Source organism: Tetrao urogallus (genome assembly GCF_951394365.1).
Source record: "Tetrao urogallus genome assembly, chromosome: 3".
In the NCBI taxonomy this organism is placed as follows: Eukaryota; Metazoa; Chordata; class Aves; order Galliformes; family Phasianidae; genus Tetrao; species Tetrao urogallus.
The window spans coordinates 51361833-51383901 of NC_136815.1; the positions used below are offsets into that span (position 1 = coordinate 51361833).

The following is a 22069-nucleotide window of genomic DNA, read 5'->3' on the forward strand; positions in this document are numbered from 1 at the left end:
ACTGTTTTTTCATCTCTAACAGAGCTATGATGTGTGAACTTGAGGTAGTAAAACCCATAGTCCCGGAAAACAGTTTATTGAGAAACATTGTATTTGATGAAGAGTTTCAAGGGGAGCAGCTTGTGACAGAAGGTAGGCCTATTAACTTTTAAAAGATGTAATACTTGTATTAGGGTGGGGAAAAATGCATTTTAGACTTAAATCCTGGTTCTTTTTTCTTTATTTTTGATAAAAAACAGAATGAAAATTCATCCCTTTTACTCAAAACACATAAAAACTGTTTACTTCTCTTTTTTCCTATCAAAATGTGACCTAAAGTAATGAATATTATGACATTAAAATTGTCAGGTTTAGTGAAAGATATATTAAAACTTGAGAAAGAGACTCAGTGTTTCGCTTCATTGAAAGTGTCAGGTTTTACTAGAGATATATATTCTATATTTGAAGATTTAGCAATTAACTTTGCTGATATTAAAAGTTGTATTTCCCTCCCCAAGTTAAATAACATCACAGGCAGAAGTAAAAAATAGCAGAATATATTGTAAAGGTATCCTCCAAATAAAAAAATTGTCCTTTAACAGAAACCTCCTTATGACAGCATAAGAAATAGAGTTTTACTAGTTTGCTTTACACATGGAAAGAATTCAGTATTATAATGCCACTACACTTGAGTGAAAGTTGTAGCCTGATTCTGCCCCGATAGATTTTTATACTGTTTTTACTTGGAAAAGTGATTGATCATCTTGGCTGAGGTAAGATCCTAGGGAATATAAGAAATCTGAGCGTGCTCTAAAGTTGTTTACTTGGTATAAGAGGGTATAAGAGAGCTGAGATGACTTCTATTAATAAGATTGTCAGATATAGTCTTGCTAGTAGTAGTTTAATTTTCTTTTTCTTTCTGTAGAAAACAAGGCATCTTAATGGCTGTCAAATACAGGCTTTTTTTCTTTCCTTTTTGAGCACAGTCCTTTTACTTAGCAGGACTTATTTGTCCTGCAAGTAAAAGATCCTTAGCATTCTATTCAGTATTTTCTGTACTGAATAAATATATACATTGAGGAGAAGATTGATATTATTAAAAACAAACAACAAATAATGATGGACTTACATAACGCTGCTAATAAGCCTTTATGGGGGAGTTCAGAAAGTTGCTTTGAAGAAGCAAACACTGATACAGACTTAAAGCCCTTCATTACCTCCTTGTCACTCCAAAATTATACACTGACATTAGTGTTTGAAATGGTGTGTTGTCAGTTTTTCACCAGTCTACTTGCTTGTTGCATCAGCGTGCTGCACAATGGAATGTGCAATTAGACTTGACAATCAGCATGCATGTCTATAAGAGTATGAATTTCACAGCATTCCTGAGTTTCATTATTGTGAGGGCATTCATCTGTCTTATCCCGAGCTGAAGTGTACATGCTGTGTGCAAGCATTAATAATTTACCCCAAAATTTTCTATGCAGCAGAAGCAAGAATGGATCCAATGCATCCTGTGTGAGAAGCGCTCACTTTCTTGTTCTGTCAATTCTACATGAAGTTGCTTAAAGTACAGTAGTAAACTTGGACTAAATTATTAAATGTTTTGAGGAAACAATTATTTTTAAGTCTTGTCAGGGTAAATAAATTAAACTTGACTTTAATTGGACATAAAATCAAACTAATGTGTGTGTTTTACATAAAGATGGAAAATAACTTAAATAATTCAAAGGAAAAGTTTTGTTAATGTTGGTTTATGCCTGATTATTTTCATAAGCTGTTTTTGGAATTATCCATTATTCTTAACCAAAAGGTTAAATAGGAGTATATCCAAAATCTCTGTGCGATTTCTGAGTATGATTCTTTTGTTCTTAGTGGAGCTGCTCTGTTACTCTTTCAGTGTGCGATATCCCACGAGGGACGAATGATATCCGTCTTTTCTATGCAAATATGCGAAAAATTATCCTCACCGTGGTTGGATACTTTGTTGTGAATCGGGATGTTTTTCAGCAATCTCCTCGACGTCATCTGGAATCAAACGGGTAACGTATAAGAGTAATGTTGGATAATGCTTAAGTGCGACTCCACTTATCTAAAATCGTCTAAAGCCAGGTTTAGGAAGAAATTTGTTATTCAAAGGGTGATGAGATACTGGCACAGCTGCCCAGAGAGGCTGTGGGTGCTCCCATCTCTGGAGGCGTTCAGGGTCAGGCTGGATGGGATCCTGGGCGGCAGGCTGATCTAGTGGATGGCAACCCTGCCCATGGCGGGGAGCTTGGAACTCAGTGACTTTTAACATGCTCTCCAGCCTAAGCCATTCTGTGATGTAGCTGCTGACTTTTTTTTTTTTTTTTTGTAATGATGAATTAAATTGAAAGTCCTCATGAACAACATTGTATTTCAGTGTTAAATTTTAAGAGATACTAAGAGTAAGCTGTTATAAATACTTCTATGCTATCTTCATTACTACTTTTGCTTAATGCAGTCTTACTTCCAGATCTGAGAATGCTGCAAGACTTATCAATGCAACATTGGATGTTCTTCCTGTTAAAGGGCCTCAGGGTCCTCCATTACCTGTGAAAACCAATGATGAACTCCAGAATAAAGTAGATGCTCAACAGACTTGGACTGTTAAGCCTGAACACTTGATTTTGTTACCTCCTTCTATTAGTAAGTATTTTCTTCATTTAATAACTTAATCATTTTAGTATTAAAATAACTTCTACTTATGTTCAAAATTCTCTCACTTTCGTGTGACTTGACCAATAATCTTGCTGCAATAGTATTGCACCTAAGCAATAAACCTGACTTGAACAGAGTTTTGGTTAAATTGTGAGTGTTAAGGGGCTGTATGTGTTTGTATATTTATAATATGCACTACATAATTATGTATATTTTAAAGTCCTGGGAATTTTGATTAAAAAAAAAAAAAAAAAAAATAGAGCAGAAAATGCTTTATCTTACTTAGTGCGTCTCTGACTCTTGATCACTTTTGTGCATTTTTGTACTTGTTAGCTTTTTATAGCTTTTTTTGTGCTTTAGGTGGAACAGCTGATACTGGACATGTACAAATTGTCAACAATTCTAGTAGGATGCTGACGTTTGAGCTTTCGTGGCCAGCTCACTGCCTTACTATAACCCCACAACATGGAGTTATTGAACCAGAGTAAGTTTCTTTACATAGATTCCTTTTTTTATATATACAATCGTGGTGAGATTTTAGAGCAACTTATTATAGTCTGTTCTAGGGTACAGTCATCTACTCTACTGGCATGTAAAGCTAACCTTACTTATTTGACTTTATCCTTCATAATTTTTTTTACAGGGAATGTTTTTCTGTTGTACGCAAAGTTACCTGCAGACCAGGAGTTTTCTGTTCTTCGAGATGTTGTTACTCTTGTATAATTTTCCAGGTCAATAAAACTGAAATTTAAAAAAGAAAAAAAAAAAAAGTCCTTTCACAGTATTTTTTTTTTTTAATTTGAATGACCTATGTATTTAAAACAGGATATTTCTTTGATTTGGTTATATGCTGATATTTATCAGCACTTGATTCATTATGTATTGACAGAATCATTTTTTGTTGCTTAACCTGTGGCTTCTCAGTATTTGTTAGTATGAAATGGCAAGTCAGCATCAGATCATCTCTACCTTATCTAGCAGTATTTTGGAGCAGTCTTTGTACCGTCATTGCTTGTGTGGACTCTTAACAGATATCAACCAAAAAGCACTTTACCACTTCTCATTTCTGAATTAAAATTAAGGTAAATTCAGAAATACTCTTAAAGAGTTAAGCAACTATCTTATCTTTAGATGTTTACACAAAGCAGAGGCTTTCTTTTTAGTCCTGCGTCACTGTTTGAGGTATGGTCTTCAACATTTAATTTGATACTCAATTAGATTTAAATTCTTGAGTCAGAAAAAAAAAAATCAAGATGATTCTGTGCAGGGGTTAGAATATCTGCAAGGAGTGGCCAATTAAAACAGTGGGAGACCAGCGTACAATCTGCAATAGCTAATAGCAAGGATATGTTGAGTATCTTGTACCCTAGACTCAGGACTCTTTCAATTTTTTTTTTTTTTTAATTGATGGGATCAGTGACAGGCTTGAAGCAACTTTCTTGTGTTGCATAATTATATTGTCTTCTTTTCATTAGAAAAGAATGAGCTGTGGCCAAACAGGTTAGGTCCAAAAAGTAGCCTGGATCAAGAACAGAGGCCTGCAAGCAGGAAACAGACCTGTGGGAACAGCTGGCTTAAGCATGACAGGTTCTGCTTACATAGTTTTCTACTTTCTATGGCAATCTCCATACCATGACAAGAACAGTCATGGTGTCAGGATGGAAGCCAGGCAGTCTTTTATAGTATGCACTGTGATGGCTGGAGCTGTGTGGAATTCTTGAGCTGATTTAAGCCGTGAAAGGAGAAGCTCCAATTCCTCAGTGATAGTGGAAGTCCTAAAATCAAAGACTGCCTTTGCCACATCAGAGCCAGTTAGATCATGCAAGCCATCTCCTGTTTCACCTTAACTAAAATCCTTACATTTCCTGGAATGTGATAGGTGCAACCTTCAACCTGTCTGAATGCGGAATCGTTAAATCGTAAGTCCCTGCTGAATTTGATAGCTTTCTAAGAGACTTTTATCATGGAGATGTCTCAGTGTTGGAAGTATTGATTGGTGCTGTCAAAGGAATTGCACTTTTGGAGCCGGGACTGTTGGCATCTGGAAAGATTTGCAAGTGCCTTGTTTAGGAAGCGTCTTGGAGACTTCCCTTCTGAATAAGGTTTGAAGGGCAGTTAGGCAGGATTTGTCTTCCCTAGACTGCTCCATTCCACAGCAGGAAAAGTACCGAGAGATGTTGGTATCTGTAGGTTGGATGTCACCCTTTTGAGACATCTGGGTCATGATTCCATGCAGGTTGGATTTGTATGTGAAGTTGGCAGTAAACGTCAGAGTCAGGCTGATAGGAGCAAAGACAGTGAAAGCAGGTAGTAACTGAGAATTTTATATGTACTAGTAAGTCATGTTCTCACGTACACAGATTTGTGTATGTGTGAGAGAGTGGCAGAGCCGTAAGAGTAAAGATTCTGAGTACTGAAATTTTAAAGTAATAAGATTTTTATCCAAAACGGTAAGGTTGAAATGGCTTTGTGTATGTTGGCTTTGTGTCTGTGTAGGTTGGCTGTGCCTATGCAGGACTTTCTCCTAGAGGAAACTGAGATTTCAACGGTTCTTTAAGGAAATAGTAAAACCCTGAATTAGTATGAGGCTACTGATGCCTGTTAGTTGAAGTGTGTATGAGAAGGTTTTATTTTGAGGATTATTATGGAGCTGACTTTCCTCTGAGGACTGATTTTTGTTCTTACACTGAACTTTTCAAATGCAGTGCTCTGCTAGTGACACTTCAAGCTAGTTTTTCTGGGATGATTTGAGTGCTTTCACTCATTAACTGTCCTAATGTAAAATCAATGTGATTTTTTTTTTTGTGGTTTTTTTGAATGCTTCATTGCTTACTTTCTGCCCTCTTTTATGTTGAAATTTTATGATATTGAATACAGAACATTGTAAATCAAACTTACATTTTCACTGGTCAAAGTACTGTCTTATGTTGTAATTACTTGAAATGAATTTAGTAGACTCTTTGGTGTCCCCTACCTACATAACTATAGAAACCATTGAAAAGTTTTTCTCCAAAATCAGTGGTTCTGAGTGGGAGAAAGGAAAGCATGCAAATTCTTTAAAGCTAGAATTAGTTTTAAAGGTGCAATTTGCACATACTTTGTTTGAATAGAAGTTTCCTTCTAGAGTATATTTTTCTGATTCATGTCGTTCTGTGTTTGCATTTTATGACCTGAGAGGTTGTTTCTTAATGTGTATGTCATGCTTTCCCTCTGTACCCTTAAAGAAACATCAATAACAAGTTTATGCAGTAAGTTATTTTTAAGTTTCTAACAACGCGTAATATTTTCAGATACTTACTACTGATATTTGTTTCTAGATCATTTTTGCTTAGCTACTGTCTTAAAAGTGCATTCTTTCTTGAGCTAGGGAGATCTGTAATCTTTGTTAGCTTGATCCTCCTATTAGACAAAATGTTTTTTCCTTTTAGGAGCCGTGCACTAATTCTGGTGAGTCCTAATCCTTCACTTGCCACAAAGCCTTCTGTAATTCCTTGGAGTGGGCTAATCTACATCCACTGTGATAATGGACAAAAAGTAAGTGGCTAGTAATGTTGCCAAAATCTTTTATATGTGGAGCACAAGTTCTGTAAACTTAATTCTCATTTAAAATCTCTCCCTCCACGCCACAGATTTGTAAAGATGGTATTTCCAAAAAAAAAAAAAAAAAAAAGCACCCCAAACAAACAAACAAACAAAAACAACAAAGAAATGCACAGCAAACCCAAAGCAACAAAACATGTTTTGAAAATTGAGAATCTTTATTTCTTTAGAGATTAATGAAACACCGTGATGTGAACAGTAGGACTGCATTGCCAATCAAAATTTTTTCAATATACTCACTATTTGTATATCATTTTCTAGAAATGCTGAAGTTATGTTTCTTACATATATAATTATCTATATATCTCTGCTTTTTAATATATGTGTATATATTTGTTTATACAGACTACACATGTAGACAGTGTATGTATCTCTATGTATGTAAACCTTTAAGACAAAAGGAGTTAAAGCAGGTTGCTGGACAAGACTCTGGACAAGTTCACTTTGGACTCCCTTAAGGTGAACTTAACCTTCTGGCAGACAAGTCTGTAATAATGAATGTGTAGAATAGGTTCTTGCTTCTTATGCATTTTAATCCAAAATTTTGCCTTGATTCAATTAAGGCAATAATAAAATTCACAGAGCCAACAATTTTTCTGCTTTTTTCAGTGTGAAAGTATGAAATCTCCTTGGTGATTTCCCCCAGAGAAATACATATTGTCTTTTTTTTTACAGCTGTTATTTATTTTGGATTAATTATAATGGTACACATAGAGAGAAATGATAGACACTGAAAGGTTAAAACAGTCTATCTACTTACCTTCTAGATGGAGAAAGATGATATGAATAATACAGAATTGCAAACTGCCTTGGCAAGAGATCCTTTATCAGGGATTGCAGTGACAGGACAAAGGGTAGTAGCTTTAAAGTGGGAGAGGTAGATTTAGATTAGATATTATGGCAGAGTTCTTCGCTATAAGGGTGGTGGGTCACTGGAACAGGTTTCCCACAGAAGCTGTGGATGCCCTTGGAAATGTTCAGACCAGGTTGAATGGGGTCCTGTGCAGCCTGATCATAGTGGAAGATGTCCTTGCTCACAACAGGGAGTTGAATCTGGGTAGGCTTAAATGTCTCTTCCAACCTGAGCTGTCCTACAATGAGGAGAACAAATGAAAAAAAGCACAACCAAAACCACCAAGAAAAAACATGAGAAGCTGATAAAAGGAGTTTGTAGAGAAGGAAATTGGCATTGTGTACATCTTTTACTGTGTTACGTTAATAAAATATTAAATAATATTGATTTAATTACTTAATAATAAAAAGTTGAAGAGAAGAAACCTGGTATGGCAGAAGTAGAGGGTATATCCAAACCACTCTAATTGTAAGATATCTGGTACTTGGTAATGCTTTTGCCATTTCTTTGCAATCTGTCTAGTAAGGCAGGAAGAATGGTAAGATTTCATATTTAATTTTCAGAAGCATTACTTACACAGCCAAAAATGAACATAATCTTCATTTTGTTTCAGACAGTCCTGGTCCCTTTCTCTGCAAATAGAGAATATTCTAGCAATAGGCAATTAAATTCAGTCGATCTAAATTGTTTCTCTTATTGAGGAACAATCCTCTGCTGATCTATTAATAAAAATATATTCCAAAACATTTCTTACAAAACATAATTGTAAGAAAATACTATTTGTAATAACGAATAAATGAGAAATATTTGCAGAAGTTGGCAGCAGGGTGTGGGGTTTAGATTAAAAAGAACATCTTGAGTATTGAATTAAAACTTCTAGATAAGTGCTCAGTAAAATTTCCTTTTGTCCTGAATTAAATTTATCCTAAAATCTTAAAACATCAGGAACAAAAGCTAGAGATGGCCAACTGGCTTAAGACTTTTTTCTCTGTTGGGACGTGAGGCTGAACAATGTGTGTTCTTAGAGCTCGAGGGAATAGACCTGAGTAATATGACTTGTTAATGTAAGAACATTCACTATTTTAAGTCTTTCTCTCCAAATTGTGTAAAAGGTTATTAAAGTGCAGATTCGTGAGGCGCAGGATGTGTCTGGAACAAGCTCTCCATCTAGAAGACGTGATTTATTTACTGTACAATCTGCAAGTCCTACTGTTCACGTGGCAAAACCTCTCTCAGCACATCCTTTAACAAAAATGGAAATAAAGAGCAGATCGATTATTTTTCCTAAAACAAGAGCTGGTGAATGCACAGGTAATAATACTTAGTAACTATAACATCTGAGAGATCTTCAGTGTTTTTGTTTTCTGTATTGAATGTTTGGGAACTTGAATGCCTTGAAATTGTTGATTCCAGTTACCATGTTTTGATTCATTGAACTGTTAGTCCTCGTGATGGAAATCTTTTTTTCCTCCTTCATAGTAACACATTTTCCTGCGGATGGTTTGTATGCGGGCAGGTAAGTTGCCAATTTCTTAAATTATTGATGTATCCACTGAACCGTGCCTCTGTCAAAAGGACACTGCTAATTGTGTTTTGTTGAACTTCTTTTGCAGCAGTGTTATTGTGCAGTATACCCATTCTCATCGTGTTCCAAAGATGTTTATGTAAATCTATCTACAGGTAGAAGGGAAATATTCTGCCTTAAGTCTCTAGGAATGCCAGCTCTGAGACTGGCTGTTCCTGTCTTGTACTTAATGATCCAGGAGCATGTTGTTGAAAATTCTCTGTCTGTACTTTTAATTACAGTAAATACTTCAAATTCTTCAGATTGCTGTATGAAACTGTCATTCTGTTATCTAGATACCAGATTTGTTAGTGTGTTGTACTCTTTTTCTAGGTATCTGGTATTTTTGTAGTGATTCACTGACCCTATGCTTTCATTTAACTACCTCTAGAACTGCCAAGGCTTACTTTATTGATTATATATATATATTTTTTTAACAATACTGTCAGTGTTCTTCCCTGAGCAGCCAAATAACATCTTGGAGAAGAGTTGGGTATCTTCAGGGATTTTTTTTTTTTTTTTTTTGGAGGGGGGATGTCTGTTTTTGTACACTAGAAAGTGAAGATAGCCTCCAAAAATCTCAAGGCAATAAATTGGAATGTTGGAGTTGACTTAGATTTCTCTTTGCTAATTGTCATACACTGAATTTTCAAAGAGATAACTTCCTCCTACAGACAATACGACCACGTAATTGTCTTTATGCTTCCGGGCCTTTTGGAGGGTTCTCTTCTGTTCTTTTAGGCATATCGAGTTCGGGTCTCACTTCTTGTAAGCATCTTCAATATGGTTCTTCACTGGAAGGCTTGACTTCCAAATTCATTTGTAAAAACTTGCAAGGAATTTCTGATAGTGTGCTTTATTTGAGTCTGTTCCTGAAGTTTCAAATCTACTTGACATTGTAAGAACCACTGCTAGTAATCTTCACTATATCTAGAAATAAAGGGGCTTTCTTTCTAAACAAACTGCCTGTTTTGAATTCATTCAATTAAAGGTATTTGAACAAATTTATTTACATGTGATATTTCTCTTGCAGAGAGTTACCTGGAAATGGAGAATAAGGGGGATGAAAATGTCAGGTGGAACTTATCATCATTTACTCCACCCTATGTTAAAGTGAGTGAATGCTTGCATTGAGAGTGTTTTATGCAAATTCCCTGTTGTGTTTTTTTGCTTGTTCTCTCTTTCTCCCTCTAGCCTCTTGAGAAAGTATGCCTTTTTGAGCCTGAACTTAGTTAGTTTCTTTACCATCACTCTGACTCTGTCCATATAAAGGAAAACTTTCCCTTTTTTTTCCTCTAGTATACCTCTGGCTGGGAATCAGTGCTCTGTGAGCCTATTTCTGGTTCACTTAGTAGCTTATGGTGCTTGCTTTTGCTCAGTCAGTGTTGTATTCTGGATTGCACTAGTTGTCAAACATACATGAAAGATGTGTTTGTTTCTGATCCAGAATGCCAATCTAACTTGCCCTGTTACGAGACACATGCTTCTAGAATTCTGCTCTGCATTATACCTCTGTAGGTAATTTAAAGTTAGGGAAAGGATATCTGAACTACACTACTGCTGATTTTGCAGTTACTGTAGTAGCTGTAACTAGTATTTGTAAATAGTCTCCTATTTCTTGATAGCTGAATGCTGCGATGATCATTGGATTCTGTGCTAGAATTAGTATGGATTATGAAATGATGGAAGAAAATTTTGTATCCCAGAAATCCTGTAAATGTGGCCATGACTGTGAAGACAGAGTATGTAGTGTTCCAGTTAGTATCCACGTCTAAACTGGAAGTCAGTAGTTGTGATGACTGCATTCATACTGTAGTAGCTTCAAGTCTTTGTTGTTTGCTTTTAGGGATTGAATGTTATTTGCTTATTTGAAAATAGCTTTATTGGGTGCATTTTTCAGTCTTATGTAAGCATGGTGAGGCAGGGGGCAGAGAGGGCAGCATGTATTCTAATCCCTCCTGAATCTGGTGCCTAACTTCGTTTGCAGGCCATGGATGGAACTGGTTCTGTTTATAGAGCTACTTACTCTGCTTTCAGATGTTACCATGTTTCTGGTACACTTGAAGCTCATGGAAAAGAGAAGGTAAGCTGACGTTTCAAGCATATTAATTTATCTTAATTGTAAAACAGTACCCTGCATGATAAATTTTCTGAAATAACAGTTGAATTATTGAAGCTGGTTTTCATTATATCTATTTGTATTAAGTGGTCCGTATCTACTTGCCACAGGTGTTATAATGTCAGCTGAGTTGATGTTAAGATATCATGCAATCTATAGGTTTACTTTGTTTTGTTGTTTTAGAAGATACTCTGTTCTAGAACAGAAGATTGATTTAAAATGCTTTATAAAAATCCACAAGATTATTAGAAATTGTACTGTGTTTTTGCAAAACTGGTGTGAGAACTAGCTCCTGTTTATGTCAGAATTCTTGAGGAACAATTGTTTGGTCCTAAAGTGGATTTCATTTAACTTACAATTTTACTTTCTGGCCGGTAGAGGGTTTCATAACCACAATTATCAACATCCAAAGATGTACTGCATAGGATTCTGTGAGGCACAACCCTTTTTACCAGAACCTTTTCATTTGCAGGCAAAGGAGGATGAACGATAATGTTTTCTGCAAGATTGTGTGTGTGGAATGCATGCATCAATTTCTGTAGTGTATAAATAATTGTGCTGGCTTTAATGAAACTTTGTACAAGTAAAGTTATGGAGTTTTATAAATTATTTTGAACTTTCGCAATTTTTTCTTCTTGTTTTTTGTAGGTTTCTCTAATGTTTTTACCTAGAGAAAGTGGAGATTATTCTCAGTTCTGGGACCTTGAGTGTCACCCTGTTGAAAAACCTAGTTGGAAACACAAATTAAGGTTTCAGCTTTCTGGAACAGTGAGTATATAAATGCTATAAACTCTATCCTGTTATTTCATAACATCTTAATGTCACTATACTGTATTATTGCTGATACGCCTCAATGATATTATGAAAGAAGATACAGCCTGAACTGTACTGTTTTTCTTATATTACAAAAATGAGTTTTTAGTCTTGCTTATGTGATAATGCATTATCTTTTGTCATTTAACGTGTAAAATTTTGCTTTCTGCTCAGAGACTGTAGAGAAACTCCTGTGGGAATAATTTCTGCAGGGGCAGATTTGTTTATATCACATGCTAAATGCATTGCGTTTATTTCTGTAAATAAGCAGTAAAGCTATTGACCTTTGATCCAGTATGTAGCTCAGTTTTTAGTTTTGCTTACCACCTGCTTTGGAGATGTGGGTATGTTTCTGATGAAATCGATTTGAGCATTTTATCACAGTTCAGCATAGATATGGGTGATTATTTAGATTTATACATAGAAACAATTAAATCAGAGCTCTTCTTTGCTCTTTTCATGCTCCTGAGCTCTGATTTTATGGCGAGGCCTAGAGAAATGGGTTTGGGAGTTAAGAGAGCACAGAAAATCACTTCTTAGCTCACTTCTAGTCACTACCTCACCATCCATCCATCTAAAGTGAGTCTGCATAGGACACAAAATCTATTTTTAAATATTTAAGATAAGTAAATTCTAATCCTTATGTAGATGAGCTGAATGTGAAGAACTTTGATATTCTGTGATTGCTACATATAGAAGCCTTACTTTACCCTTCTTGGCAAGATACCTTTTACTTTGTAGGATCTTTTTTCTTCCCAGTAGTTAATTACATTGAGAATAGGGCTTGTTAATAATATAAATGTTAAATGATTTCTAATTTTGTCTGGAAGAATGAGACTTGTACAATGTTTGTTTGGAGATTTTTTTTTTTTAAGCTTTCATCAAATACTTTGAACATCATTTCCCATAAAGCGAGGAAAACATCTGTCAGTTGACTGTTTCAAGCTTGAGAAAAGATGAATTCTTTATTAGAAGTCTAGGGTTCTGAATAATTCTCTTCCGAGAACATGAGTAGTTGTCAGAATTGTGTAAATCTTTGAGCTGCATGACTTGACATCAATGTTTTTGAACTAGCATGTCAGATTTGTTTCTCTTTCCTCTTGACTCTACTTAAAGCTGTTAACTATTAGATCTTTCCAGCATTTCCTTATACTTCTAGGAATAAAGCATTACAGAAAATACTTGAAATATCTTGAGGTCATTTTTGATAAAGAGTAGAAAATCTTTTTGTATCAACTAGATAAGGAAACTAGTTATCATTTTGCAAGAGGAGTCAACACAGAACATTTACTTAGACTCTTGCAGCTTTTTAATACGGCCTGCTTTTAGAGAAGACAAGTCAGTTATTGCCTATTATGTCCTAGGAACCAAGAGTGTATACTACATTACTACAGCTTTGGGAAGGACTTATATCCTGTAGGCTTGCCCTAGGTGGGGTACTGCTGTGATTTTTTGATAAAATGAAATAGGAAGACTGACTGTCATTCACAATGATGGAGTGGTATATATTTATAGCACCGCTTCAATAGAATTGGAAAGAGGTGTGAACGACGTCAGGAAAGAACTAGAACAAGGTGAAGTTAGGAAAATCAATGGTACTTACCATTTTCTTCTTTTTTTTTCCTAGGAAGTCAGTTAGCTGTAACTGTGATGCTCTGTTTGCATTTGCAGTTCCCACCGTTAGAAACCATAGACTCCAACGCAGAAGAACTGGTTTCCACATCTGATCCTAGGGACAGAGAGAGGAAGGACTCAAATGCCCCTTGCAGTCTCTTCCTGTCAATACTGACAATGCAAACTTAGTTTTTCCTCTTTCTGATGAACATTTGCTATGAGGAACTGGCCAAAGATCAATGGGCAAAAAGGAATGCCACCATTGTGCACAAATACTTTGGAATAGCATTTAGGTTTAGGTATTGATTTCTTCTTGTTGAAGCAGTCAATCAGCAAGAACCTGTCAGAGGGCTGAGGCAGGACCTAGGTTATGATGGCTTCTTCAGTGTGTAGAAAGTTGAGGACTGCATAAAGAATTCCAGTGTTGGTTGACAATACTACAAATGATAGGCGTGATTTTTTTTTAAATGTGATCTGTGTACTTTAGCTGTTGTGTTAAGTAACTTTTTAGTGTGTTATTTTGCAAGAGGTAAAGTGAACAAATTGAGCTCTATTTTTGAATGGTTAATACAGAACATTTTACTAAAAGTTCTGATTTGATTTTTATTGTTATTAGCAATATGGAACCTTCATCTTATTTGGATATTCCAGGAGTAATAGGGGACCCCCCCCCTTTTTTTTTTTTTTTTTTTTTTTTTTAATCTCAGTGAGCAAAATCTAATTTCACACTAAACGCGCATTAAAAAAAGCATATGCTTTTGAAGTTACTTCAGGATCAAGAGAACCATATGGTGAATGTTTAACATACTAATTTCATTTGAAACAGGAGAAATTAGTAAGGTGTCAAATAAAGCAATACTTGAAGATACTTTTGTAAAGATCAGGGAAGACAGAACTTGTGATTATTTTCCATTATGGGTATTATTCTTATGCAGTGAACCTGCCCTATTGATCCAGAAGAATTTGAATGATAACACTGAAGCACGACACCCATCATTTTTTCCTACATGGAAAACTAAAAGCTCTTGAAACAACATATATGCAGGCTTTTTTTATCTTTAGGTACAGGGTTCTACTGTGGTTCATGGATTATTTGCAGCTGAAGAATATTCTTAAAATTAAGGTTTTTTGTTGGCTGTTGCTATTTCTGGCAGATTGACTCGCGGCTCTTTCAAGTAGAGAAATCAATGTCTGAAAGACAAGTTTGTCATAGCAGCTCTATTGAAGAGAAAATTATTTTTTAAATCTTCCCTGCATAAGGAAATCAACTGCTTGTCTAAAACACCAGTGCTATTTGGGAAAAAAAAGACTATGTTGTATGACCGTACATGTGGGGAGGTTCTTTAGTTCTTTGTCTTTTTGTCAAGATGTTGTAACACAAGGGGATCCCAGACAGTAGCTGGCTAGATTCATCAGACAGTGGAGAATTTTGAATTGGCTGTTTGGCAAAATATTCCCTTTGGGTGGTCTGGTTTTGTTGTGTTAGATAGTACATTGAATAGAGGTTGTGACAGAGGTAAATATTTTTGTCCTAATTTCTAAGTGTGACAGTTACTATTTAGTGCATCAGATTCTTTTTCTCTGGAGTGATGCCCCTTGAGGACTGATGTATCCTTCATAATGCAGAAGTAGTATTATGAGGCTTTGTGCTTTGGTGGGAATTTAAACTACAGTGATAACTGATGTCTTCCTCTGTGACTAGTTGTTTTGCTGACTTTGCTGCTCTTGAGGCACGTGGGCCTCAAGAATGTCTGCAGAGAAATTTCTTGCAGCCTTTATGAGATTCCGCCTCTACTGCACTACCAGTGTTCTGTGAACTGCCTTTTAACAAGTAAAGACAAAACATGGTACATAAAACACAAAAGCTTGGTCCTCCCAAGCTGCTGCTCATCTGTTACTGTTCTGAAATACTATACTTTAAAAAAAAAAAAAAAAAAAAAAAAAAAAAGTCTTACTCCCTTCCCTTGTCTAAGGAAAATGACTTCAGTACTTGGGACCTTTTCAATACAAAATTTAAAGACTTCCTTATCTTTGTCAATAGGGTACCAAAGCAGAAAATACAGCTGCAGTTGGAAGGGCTTCCGCGGAAACCCTCATAGAAGCTGGAAGCCCAGTTACACCTAAAAGGAAGGTTTGCTCTGAGGCTTGTACAACTAAAGCAGGGTATGTATGGGCAAGAACTGAAATGAGATGCTGCTAATGGTTGGAAGTTCCAAAAACGCAACCAAACCTTTTTGCTGTTACAATAGCTGTGTGGTAGAACAGGCTGCCCAGAGAGGCTCTGCTGTCTGCCCTTGGAGATTTCTGGGACCTAACAGGACAAAGCCCTGTGAAATACCTTATCTGAGCCCATAACCGATATTCTCGGTACAAGGGGTGTTGAACGTGAGACATCCTGACTCTCTTCCAATCTTGGTTATCCTATATGAGCAAATAGCTGCAGAAACATACTTGACCAAACCTTGTGTTGCACTGCATTGTTCAGTTTCACATTCTTTTCATTTAATTTTCTAGGTTGCCTAATCATAATTTGCTGTTGTGAAAACTAGTATCAGCAGCAGAATTGTTTACTGACCCATTTTGGTGGTTTTACAAAATGTTCAAGTTCATTGTAAGAATGTGGTGTACTGCATGTCTTAACATTGCTATTTTTCTTTAAAATTGATCCACAATTCTTATACTATGGGATGATATGAGTATGGCAGGAGAGTAAAACGTTTTGGTTAAATGTGGAATCCCTGAAAAGAGACTAGCTGTGTAGTAAAGCATATGGATGGAAAATTCAGATTGTAAAAGCATGTGTAAGTAAGCTCATGTATTTATGTTGCAGTGATGCTTTCCTTAGACTCTTGGTGGCTAAAATGTATAACCTATGACACATAAGTGAGAGTGTCGATGCCTTCAAGATCTTTCAGTGTTTCCTTGTTTATTCTCTTAAGAAAATATGAACGTCTTGAAGTATGTAATCAATACATCCAGACCATATAAGTAAAATCTTACCATCTTAACTCCCTTTTCCGTATCAGACTGAATGAGGTAACTCGTGGGGTGTATGCACCAGAAGACCTGTACACTTTTCTTCCAACTAGAATTGGGGAATCACGCACGTTAAAAGTCAACTTGCGAAATAATTCATTTAGAACGCATTTGGTAAGTCTGGTGGGGTTTCTTCTAAATGCATATTTTCATAAATCCTCCTAGCAGTTCTGCGTTCTATGATGGCTTATTTTTATTCTTTATTTTTTACTCTGGGCATAAGATGGCAATAGTTCAAGTCTTGTGTTGCTAGTTTCAAAAGACAGTATTATACTTGAAAAAATTTGCTCTCCTCTGTAATTTTTCTCTTCTTGACTGAGTCAGTGAGGGTATTTGTAAGCTATGCAGTAGTTTTAAAAAGATGATAGATTTCTTGTTATCTTTATTTTTTTAACTTCATTAAAATATCCTGAGATTTCGGTTCTTCTCAAATGCACCAATCTGGGCATGTTTCATTTTTAACCACTGGATCTATCTAATGCTGTATTTGTAAATTACCTTGTTTAGCTTAACCATGTTATAGAGTGAATATAAGAGGCTTTAGATACAGTGGGTCTTTAAACATTTTGTATTAAATTGCAGCTGAAATTTTTGAGTCCCAATGAGCCTTTCTACATCAAACACTCAAAATACTCTCTAAGGTAAGTAACTCTTGTGCTAACATTCTTGCCTAACAACAATGAAAAAAATTTAATTCAGTAAGATAAATATCTTCTCAATGTACAGTGCTAAAATGTAGGTATAAAGACCTAGCATTCTAGCTGTCTAGTTAAATATGTGAGGTTTTTTTTGCTAATACTGAGCTCTGTAATCTTGGTTAGGAACAGAATGATCCCACGCAGTTACTTCTGCATCTGCCAATTTCTTCACTGCAAACAGTGCTGCTGCTTTTCGTGCTAAACCTAATGCTTCATTTAGCCATTTGGCCTGCTGTGCACAATCAAGTCATTCCTTCCATTTATACTTTGTACACAACAGACCAAATTGCCTTCATCATGCTTCTAATTTGACAAACCTGCAGAGCTGCATGAAAGATTCTCTGCAAATGTAGGTTTGAGCAGCCAGTGGAATTGCTCGGTCTTACCAAGAAGTTCAGCATATTACTTGCATAAAAGGAATTTTCAAGTTGGTGATAAAAGCCCTTCAAAATAAACCCAGCCATCCTGAGAGTTGACTAGTGCAGGTATTTGACAGTCCTGTTAGTCATCTCATAAAGAGATATAGCATCAAACATGCTCATCTATAACAGCAGGAGTGTCATGAAGATAAAATTGCAACCATTTCATTAGAAGTCATACAACATACATTTTCTCAGTATTTAGATATTTCTCCATTTTAAAGATGAGGAAACTAAGTATATGCAGAGTAGAAGTTGTATGTAAGGTCAGAAATAGGACTGGATACTCTGTTTCTTCTCTTCCAGTGATATGTCACAGCCCCATCTTTGTAATAGATGTTATGTTACTAACCACAGTATTCAAGGTATTTTGAAGCCAGTTTCTAGTAAGAAGTGTTGTAACTCCACTGAGACATTTTTTAGTGCCTCTACTTCACTTGCATTTTTTTTTAATTGGAGTTGCCACTAAAGAGTTTATTGCCAAAGTAGTGAACAAGATACAAATCTACTCAAATAAAAACAACTTGCTAGATCTATCTGAGGCTGTACAGCCTTAGGCAAAGGACAGTCATGTATTGACAGTCCTTGAAAAAAGGTGAGTAACTTAATTGGAAGATACATGTTTCAAAAATACTCTTTAGTGTGTTGAACCTTATCCTGGTCATCGGAAATATACTGACTGCTGCAAAGCAAACTGAGCAGTGCCTGATTAATTCTGCTTTTCTAAAAGACAGTGTATAGCACCAACTAAATGGACACTTCAATTCTGTGGTCAGATTAAACTAAATATAGTTGCCATATGCCATTACTGAGGTCATATAGTAACTGTTTTGGAAATCAGTCTTTGAAAGTTGGATGTGGACTTCTCTTGAAGAGTGATATGTGACTTACCGTTGCTTTGATAATGTGAGCTTGAGTTTGGCTGTATTCTTTTTGACTATGTGATAGGATATATAAGGAAGCATCTGTATATCGCTCTGAAGATACAGATTTGTGCACACCTTCTGACTTTTTCTTAAATTTATTCTTACTTTTGTGAAGTCTTCAGCAGACTAAGTCTTGAGCTTCAGTTTCAATTCTTACTACCTTTTTTGTTTTCTAATACAATGCATCTGTTACAAATGAAAGGGTCATACTGACGTTCTTCTCTATCTAGTATCTAATATATAGTAACAACAAAATAATAAAAAGTAGAGGAAATGAGCACATTCTAAAAGATGCTGGATAGCACTAAATGCTGCCAAAGGCAGAGAACTAGAGTTATCATTAAATTTAAGAAACAAACAAATCCTTTTTTCTTAGTGAGTTTTGCTATTTGTTTTTCCTTATTCTAATGTGTGCCCGTTACTTCTACTTCTTTGTTAGTACTGAATATTTCCATCAGATGCCATGGCTAATAGACTTCTGCTCAGCATTTCCAGCCTTTTTGGTTGTATAGCTTATATTTTTTAACTTTAACATGTTCACTCTAGGCTTTTGACAATTAAGACAGCCACCCTTTATAGCCTACCTACAGCTGAATTTTACTATTTGGCACGTTTTTATGCAATCTGAATAGAAGTAAGTAAGTAACCAAAAAAGATGTGATGCAACAGTTTGAAGATACTGGTTGAGGATTGATGTATTGGCTTGTGGTGACTCAGTGAAATATTTATTCACGTAGAGGCAACTAAAAATAATTGAAAATATTTTACCAGCTTTAAATTGATTGAGAATTGTACATTTTGGTATGCTCATCAATGGACCTGTGAAAACATGTAGTAACTTTGCTGTAAACATAATAGGTGCGCAGTCAGTATTATTGTGAAGAGGCAGAACAAACCTATCCAGATAAACTAGCAGCAATAAAATATTTCAGTACCTGTAGAAAAGAATTGCCTTTAAAATCTTCCTTCAGAAGAGTAATAATAAAAACTGTAAAAATAAACTTGATGGTCTAGTACGCATCAAATGTATAGTTGTGGTGATAATAAGGATTAGAACTTCAATATCTGGTACAGTTTGCTTGGTTGTTCATGAATATGCACAATTGTCTCCTTGCAGATCCCATCATTACATCAATGTGCCAGTCCAGTTCAAGCCACAAGCAGAAGGCATATTTGAAGGTCTCTTGGCCGTGCACACGACCAAATATGGCTGTATTAACATTCGACTCTGTGGTAAAGCTATTGCAAAAGAATAGTCTGAACAACTTACAATTGTTTAGGATGGTTTAAGCCATTTAAACTATTCAAGGATTTGCTACTACATTTCCATACTAACCTTTTACTTGTTTTGCCCTGTGATGCTGCTCTGATGGAAAGTCATCTTTAAGATGAATTATGGCGCTTGTTTTTCAAGTGCTTTTTCATAGTAAAAACACTGAGAAATAATATTCTGTGTTTTTAAAGTTATCATGTTCTAACTTATGTTTCTGCACTTTTGTTGAAAAGGGAGGTTTCTATTTTTGCATTTATTAGGAAGATATAATGTATTTTATTTTCAACATTGTAAATACAGAAATAAAGTATGCATTAACTGTTGATTCTCATTTCTGTCTTTGGTGGTTAGATGGTTACTTGCTGTACATGAAGGATTAAGCTTCCTACTCCTAAGCAATGCTTAGTTATTTTGGGTTTAGGGGTTTTGGGGGGATGGGATTGCAGTACAGAAGCTGACTTGCTACATATTGTGTCTTCATCTGGTAAAGCTTGTACAGTCAGTTCAGTGGTAGGCTTAAGCATTACTTTTTTTTCCTAGCAATGTGAAAACACTGTCAATTCAACATGAGCAATATTGCTTTCAGCACTCAAAAATGATTCTTCTAGGCTGATATTCTGTCTTTAACAATGGCAAAAAGATGGTTGTTCTTGGAGATCGCAAAAGCCTGATCTGCTGCCTTTGGTTTCTTTTCCTTGCACTTTCCCAGATCTCCGGAGTTATTACAATGGGGACAGGATGCAGAGATTCCCACCTATCCCTTTTTTCCATTTATGGACCTGTTTATGAATTTATCTGTATGCCTCTTTGAGCCTTTTGATACCCTGTGTTCACAACTTTGTGTGGCAGCAAGCACCAGATGTTCACTGTCTGCTCTTTCAAGAGAAGTTTTTCCCCTATGTGCTAAGTGGATTTCTTTTAAAATTTTGTTGAGTGCTCTCCAGTTCTTACATTGTAGGATTCAGTGAACAGCAGTTCTGCAGTCAAGTTACCCGTTGCTTCCATGCTCTCTGCACCCTTTGGCTGTTGGCTCTTTCACTTCTGTATCATGTGTTATATCTGAAGTTGCCATAAGCTAGAAATGTAACTTTGATAGCCTTGTTCTCATTGGTTACATACATTATTCCTTTCTTCAAGTTGGCAAAAGTAGGAGTGAAAATACAGTTTCATATTGAAAGTAATTTAACTTTCAAATAAGTCAAATTTGAAGATAACTGGGTGGAAGAACCTTGAATTGTCTGATGTTTCACCACAGTCATTATAAAGTATACTGAAGTATACTGTAGGTGCTTTTTCTTTGTTAAAACCTAGTTTCTCAGCAGACTGAACACCAGAAGGGGAAGATTTGCTAGAAGAAATTTAAGCTAGACATCAGAAGTCTTGCTCCCTGTGTATTCTTCCATCAACGGGATCATAGAATGGCTTAGGTTGGAAGGGGACCTTGAACATCATCTAGTTTCACTCCCCCTGCTATGGGCAGTGTTGTCAGCTCCTAGATCAAACTGCCCTGGGCCCCATCCAACCTGGCCTTGAATGGCTCCAGGGATGGGGTATCCACAGCCTCTCTGGGCAAACTGTTCCAGCGCCTCATTGCCCTCTGAGTAAAAAAAAAATCTTCCTAACATCTAACCTACGTCTACCCTTTTTAAGTTAAAAGCCATTCTCCCTTGTCCTATAAATGCGTATAAGCACCTATCTAGATACTAGGTACTGTGACCAACTTCTCCCTGCTAACACATTTCCCTACCTGTTGTGTACTCAGAATACTGAATTGGAATGGGGATGGATCTACTGCTGTCTGTTGTCTTTCCTCTTTCCTGGCTTCTTTATTTGTGAGAGACTTTGGTGTTCAAAAACATAGATTGGTTTGGTTTTAGGGTCATAATCAGAAATCTCCTCTTTTCAGAGATGAAAAGAAGACATACACTGATCTCAGTGTATGTATATCTTCATAACCTTTGCATTTCACAGCTGAATATCTTCCAGCTGCCCTCTGTTTTAGCATTATCCTTACTTTATGGCTCCAACCTGTGGAAATGGGCAACCTTCAGAATCATCTGAGGCTGTATTCTGAGGAGTGGTTAAAATCTTTCCTTGGGTAAGACATTTGAATTTTCAAATCACTTAATTTAGCACTTTGTCACTGATGAGAGTTTTTCATTATTTTTAACCAGGCTTACAGTGTAGAATTGGTACTTTAAAGCACGTAACTAATTTTTTTTTCATGTTCTACTGAACAACTAGTTTTGATAAAGAGACAGAATTTACTCAACTGGCTGCCTTCTCAGATTAATTTAGAACCATAGAACCATAGAATTGCTCATGTTGGAAAAGACCTTAAAGGTCATCGAGTCCAATCATGGCCTAACCATACTGCCCTAACTAACAACCCTCTGCTAAATCATGTCCCTGAGTACCACAAGCAAAAGGATTTTAAACATATCCAGGGATGGTGACTTAACCACCTCCTGGGGGAGCCTATTCCAGCGCTTA

At 36.1% G+C, this 22069-nt stretch overlaps 1 protein-coding gene across 1 annotated transcript in view; it reads left to right on the forward strand.

The window, feature by feature from the left end:
• The window catches only part of CEP192 (centrosomal protein 192), a gene marked incomplete at both ends in the record, with an annotated part of 55783 nt that extends 36224 nt beyond the window's left edge, over positions 1-19559 (forward strand). Inside the window, 13 exons of the mRNA XM_079533881.1 lie at positions 23-132; positions 1880-2021; positions 2477-2649; positions 3022-3145; positions 6090-6195; positions 8227-8425; positions 9712-9791; positions 10666-10761; positions 11446-11565; positions 15266-15387; positions 16251-16374; positions 16843-16901; positions 19421-19559. Coding sequence (XP_079390007.1) covers positions 23-132; positions 1880-2021; positions 2477-2649; positions 3022-3145; positions 6090-6195; positions 8227-8425; positions 9712-9791; positions 10666-10761; positions 11446-11565; positions 15266-15387; positions 16251-16374; positions 16843-16901; positions 19421-19559 — 1594 coding nt within the window. The remainder of the gene's footprint in view (positions 1-22; positions 133-1879; positions 2022-2476; positions 2650-3021; positions 3146-6089; positions 6196-8226; positions 8426-9711; positions 9792-10665; positions 10762-11445; positions 11566-15265; positions 15388-16250; positions 16375-16842; positions 16902-19420) is intronic.
• Between the last annotated feature and the right edge of the window lie 2510 nt (positions 19560-22069).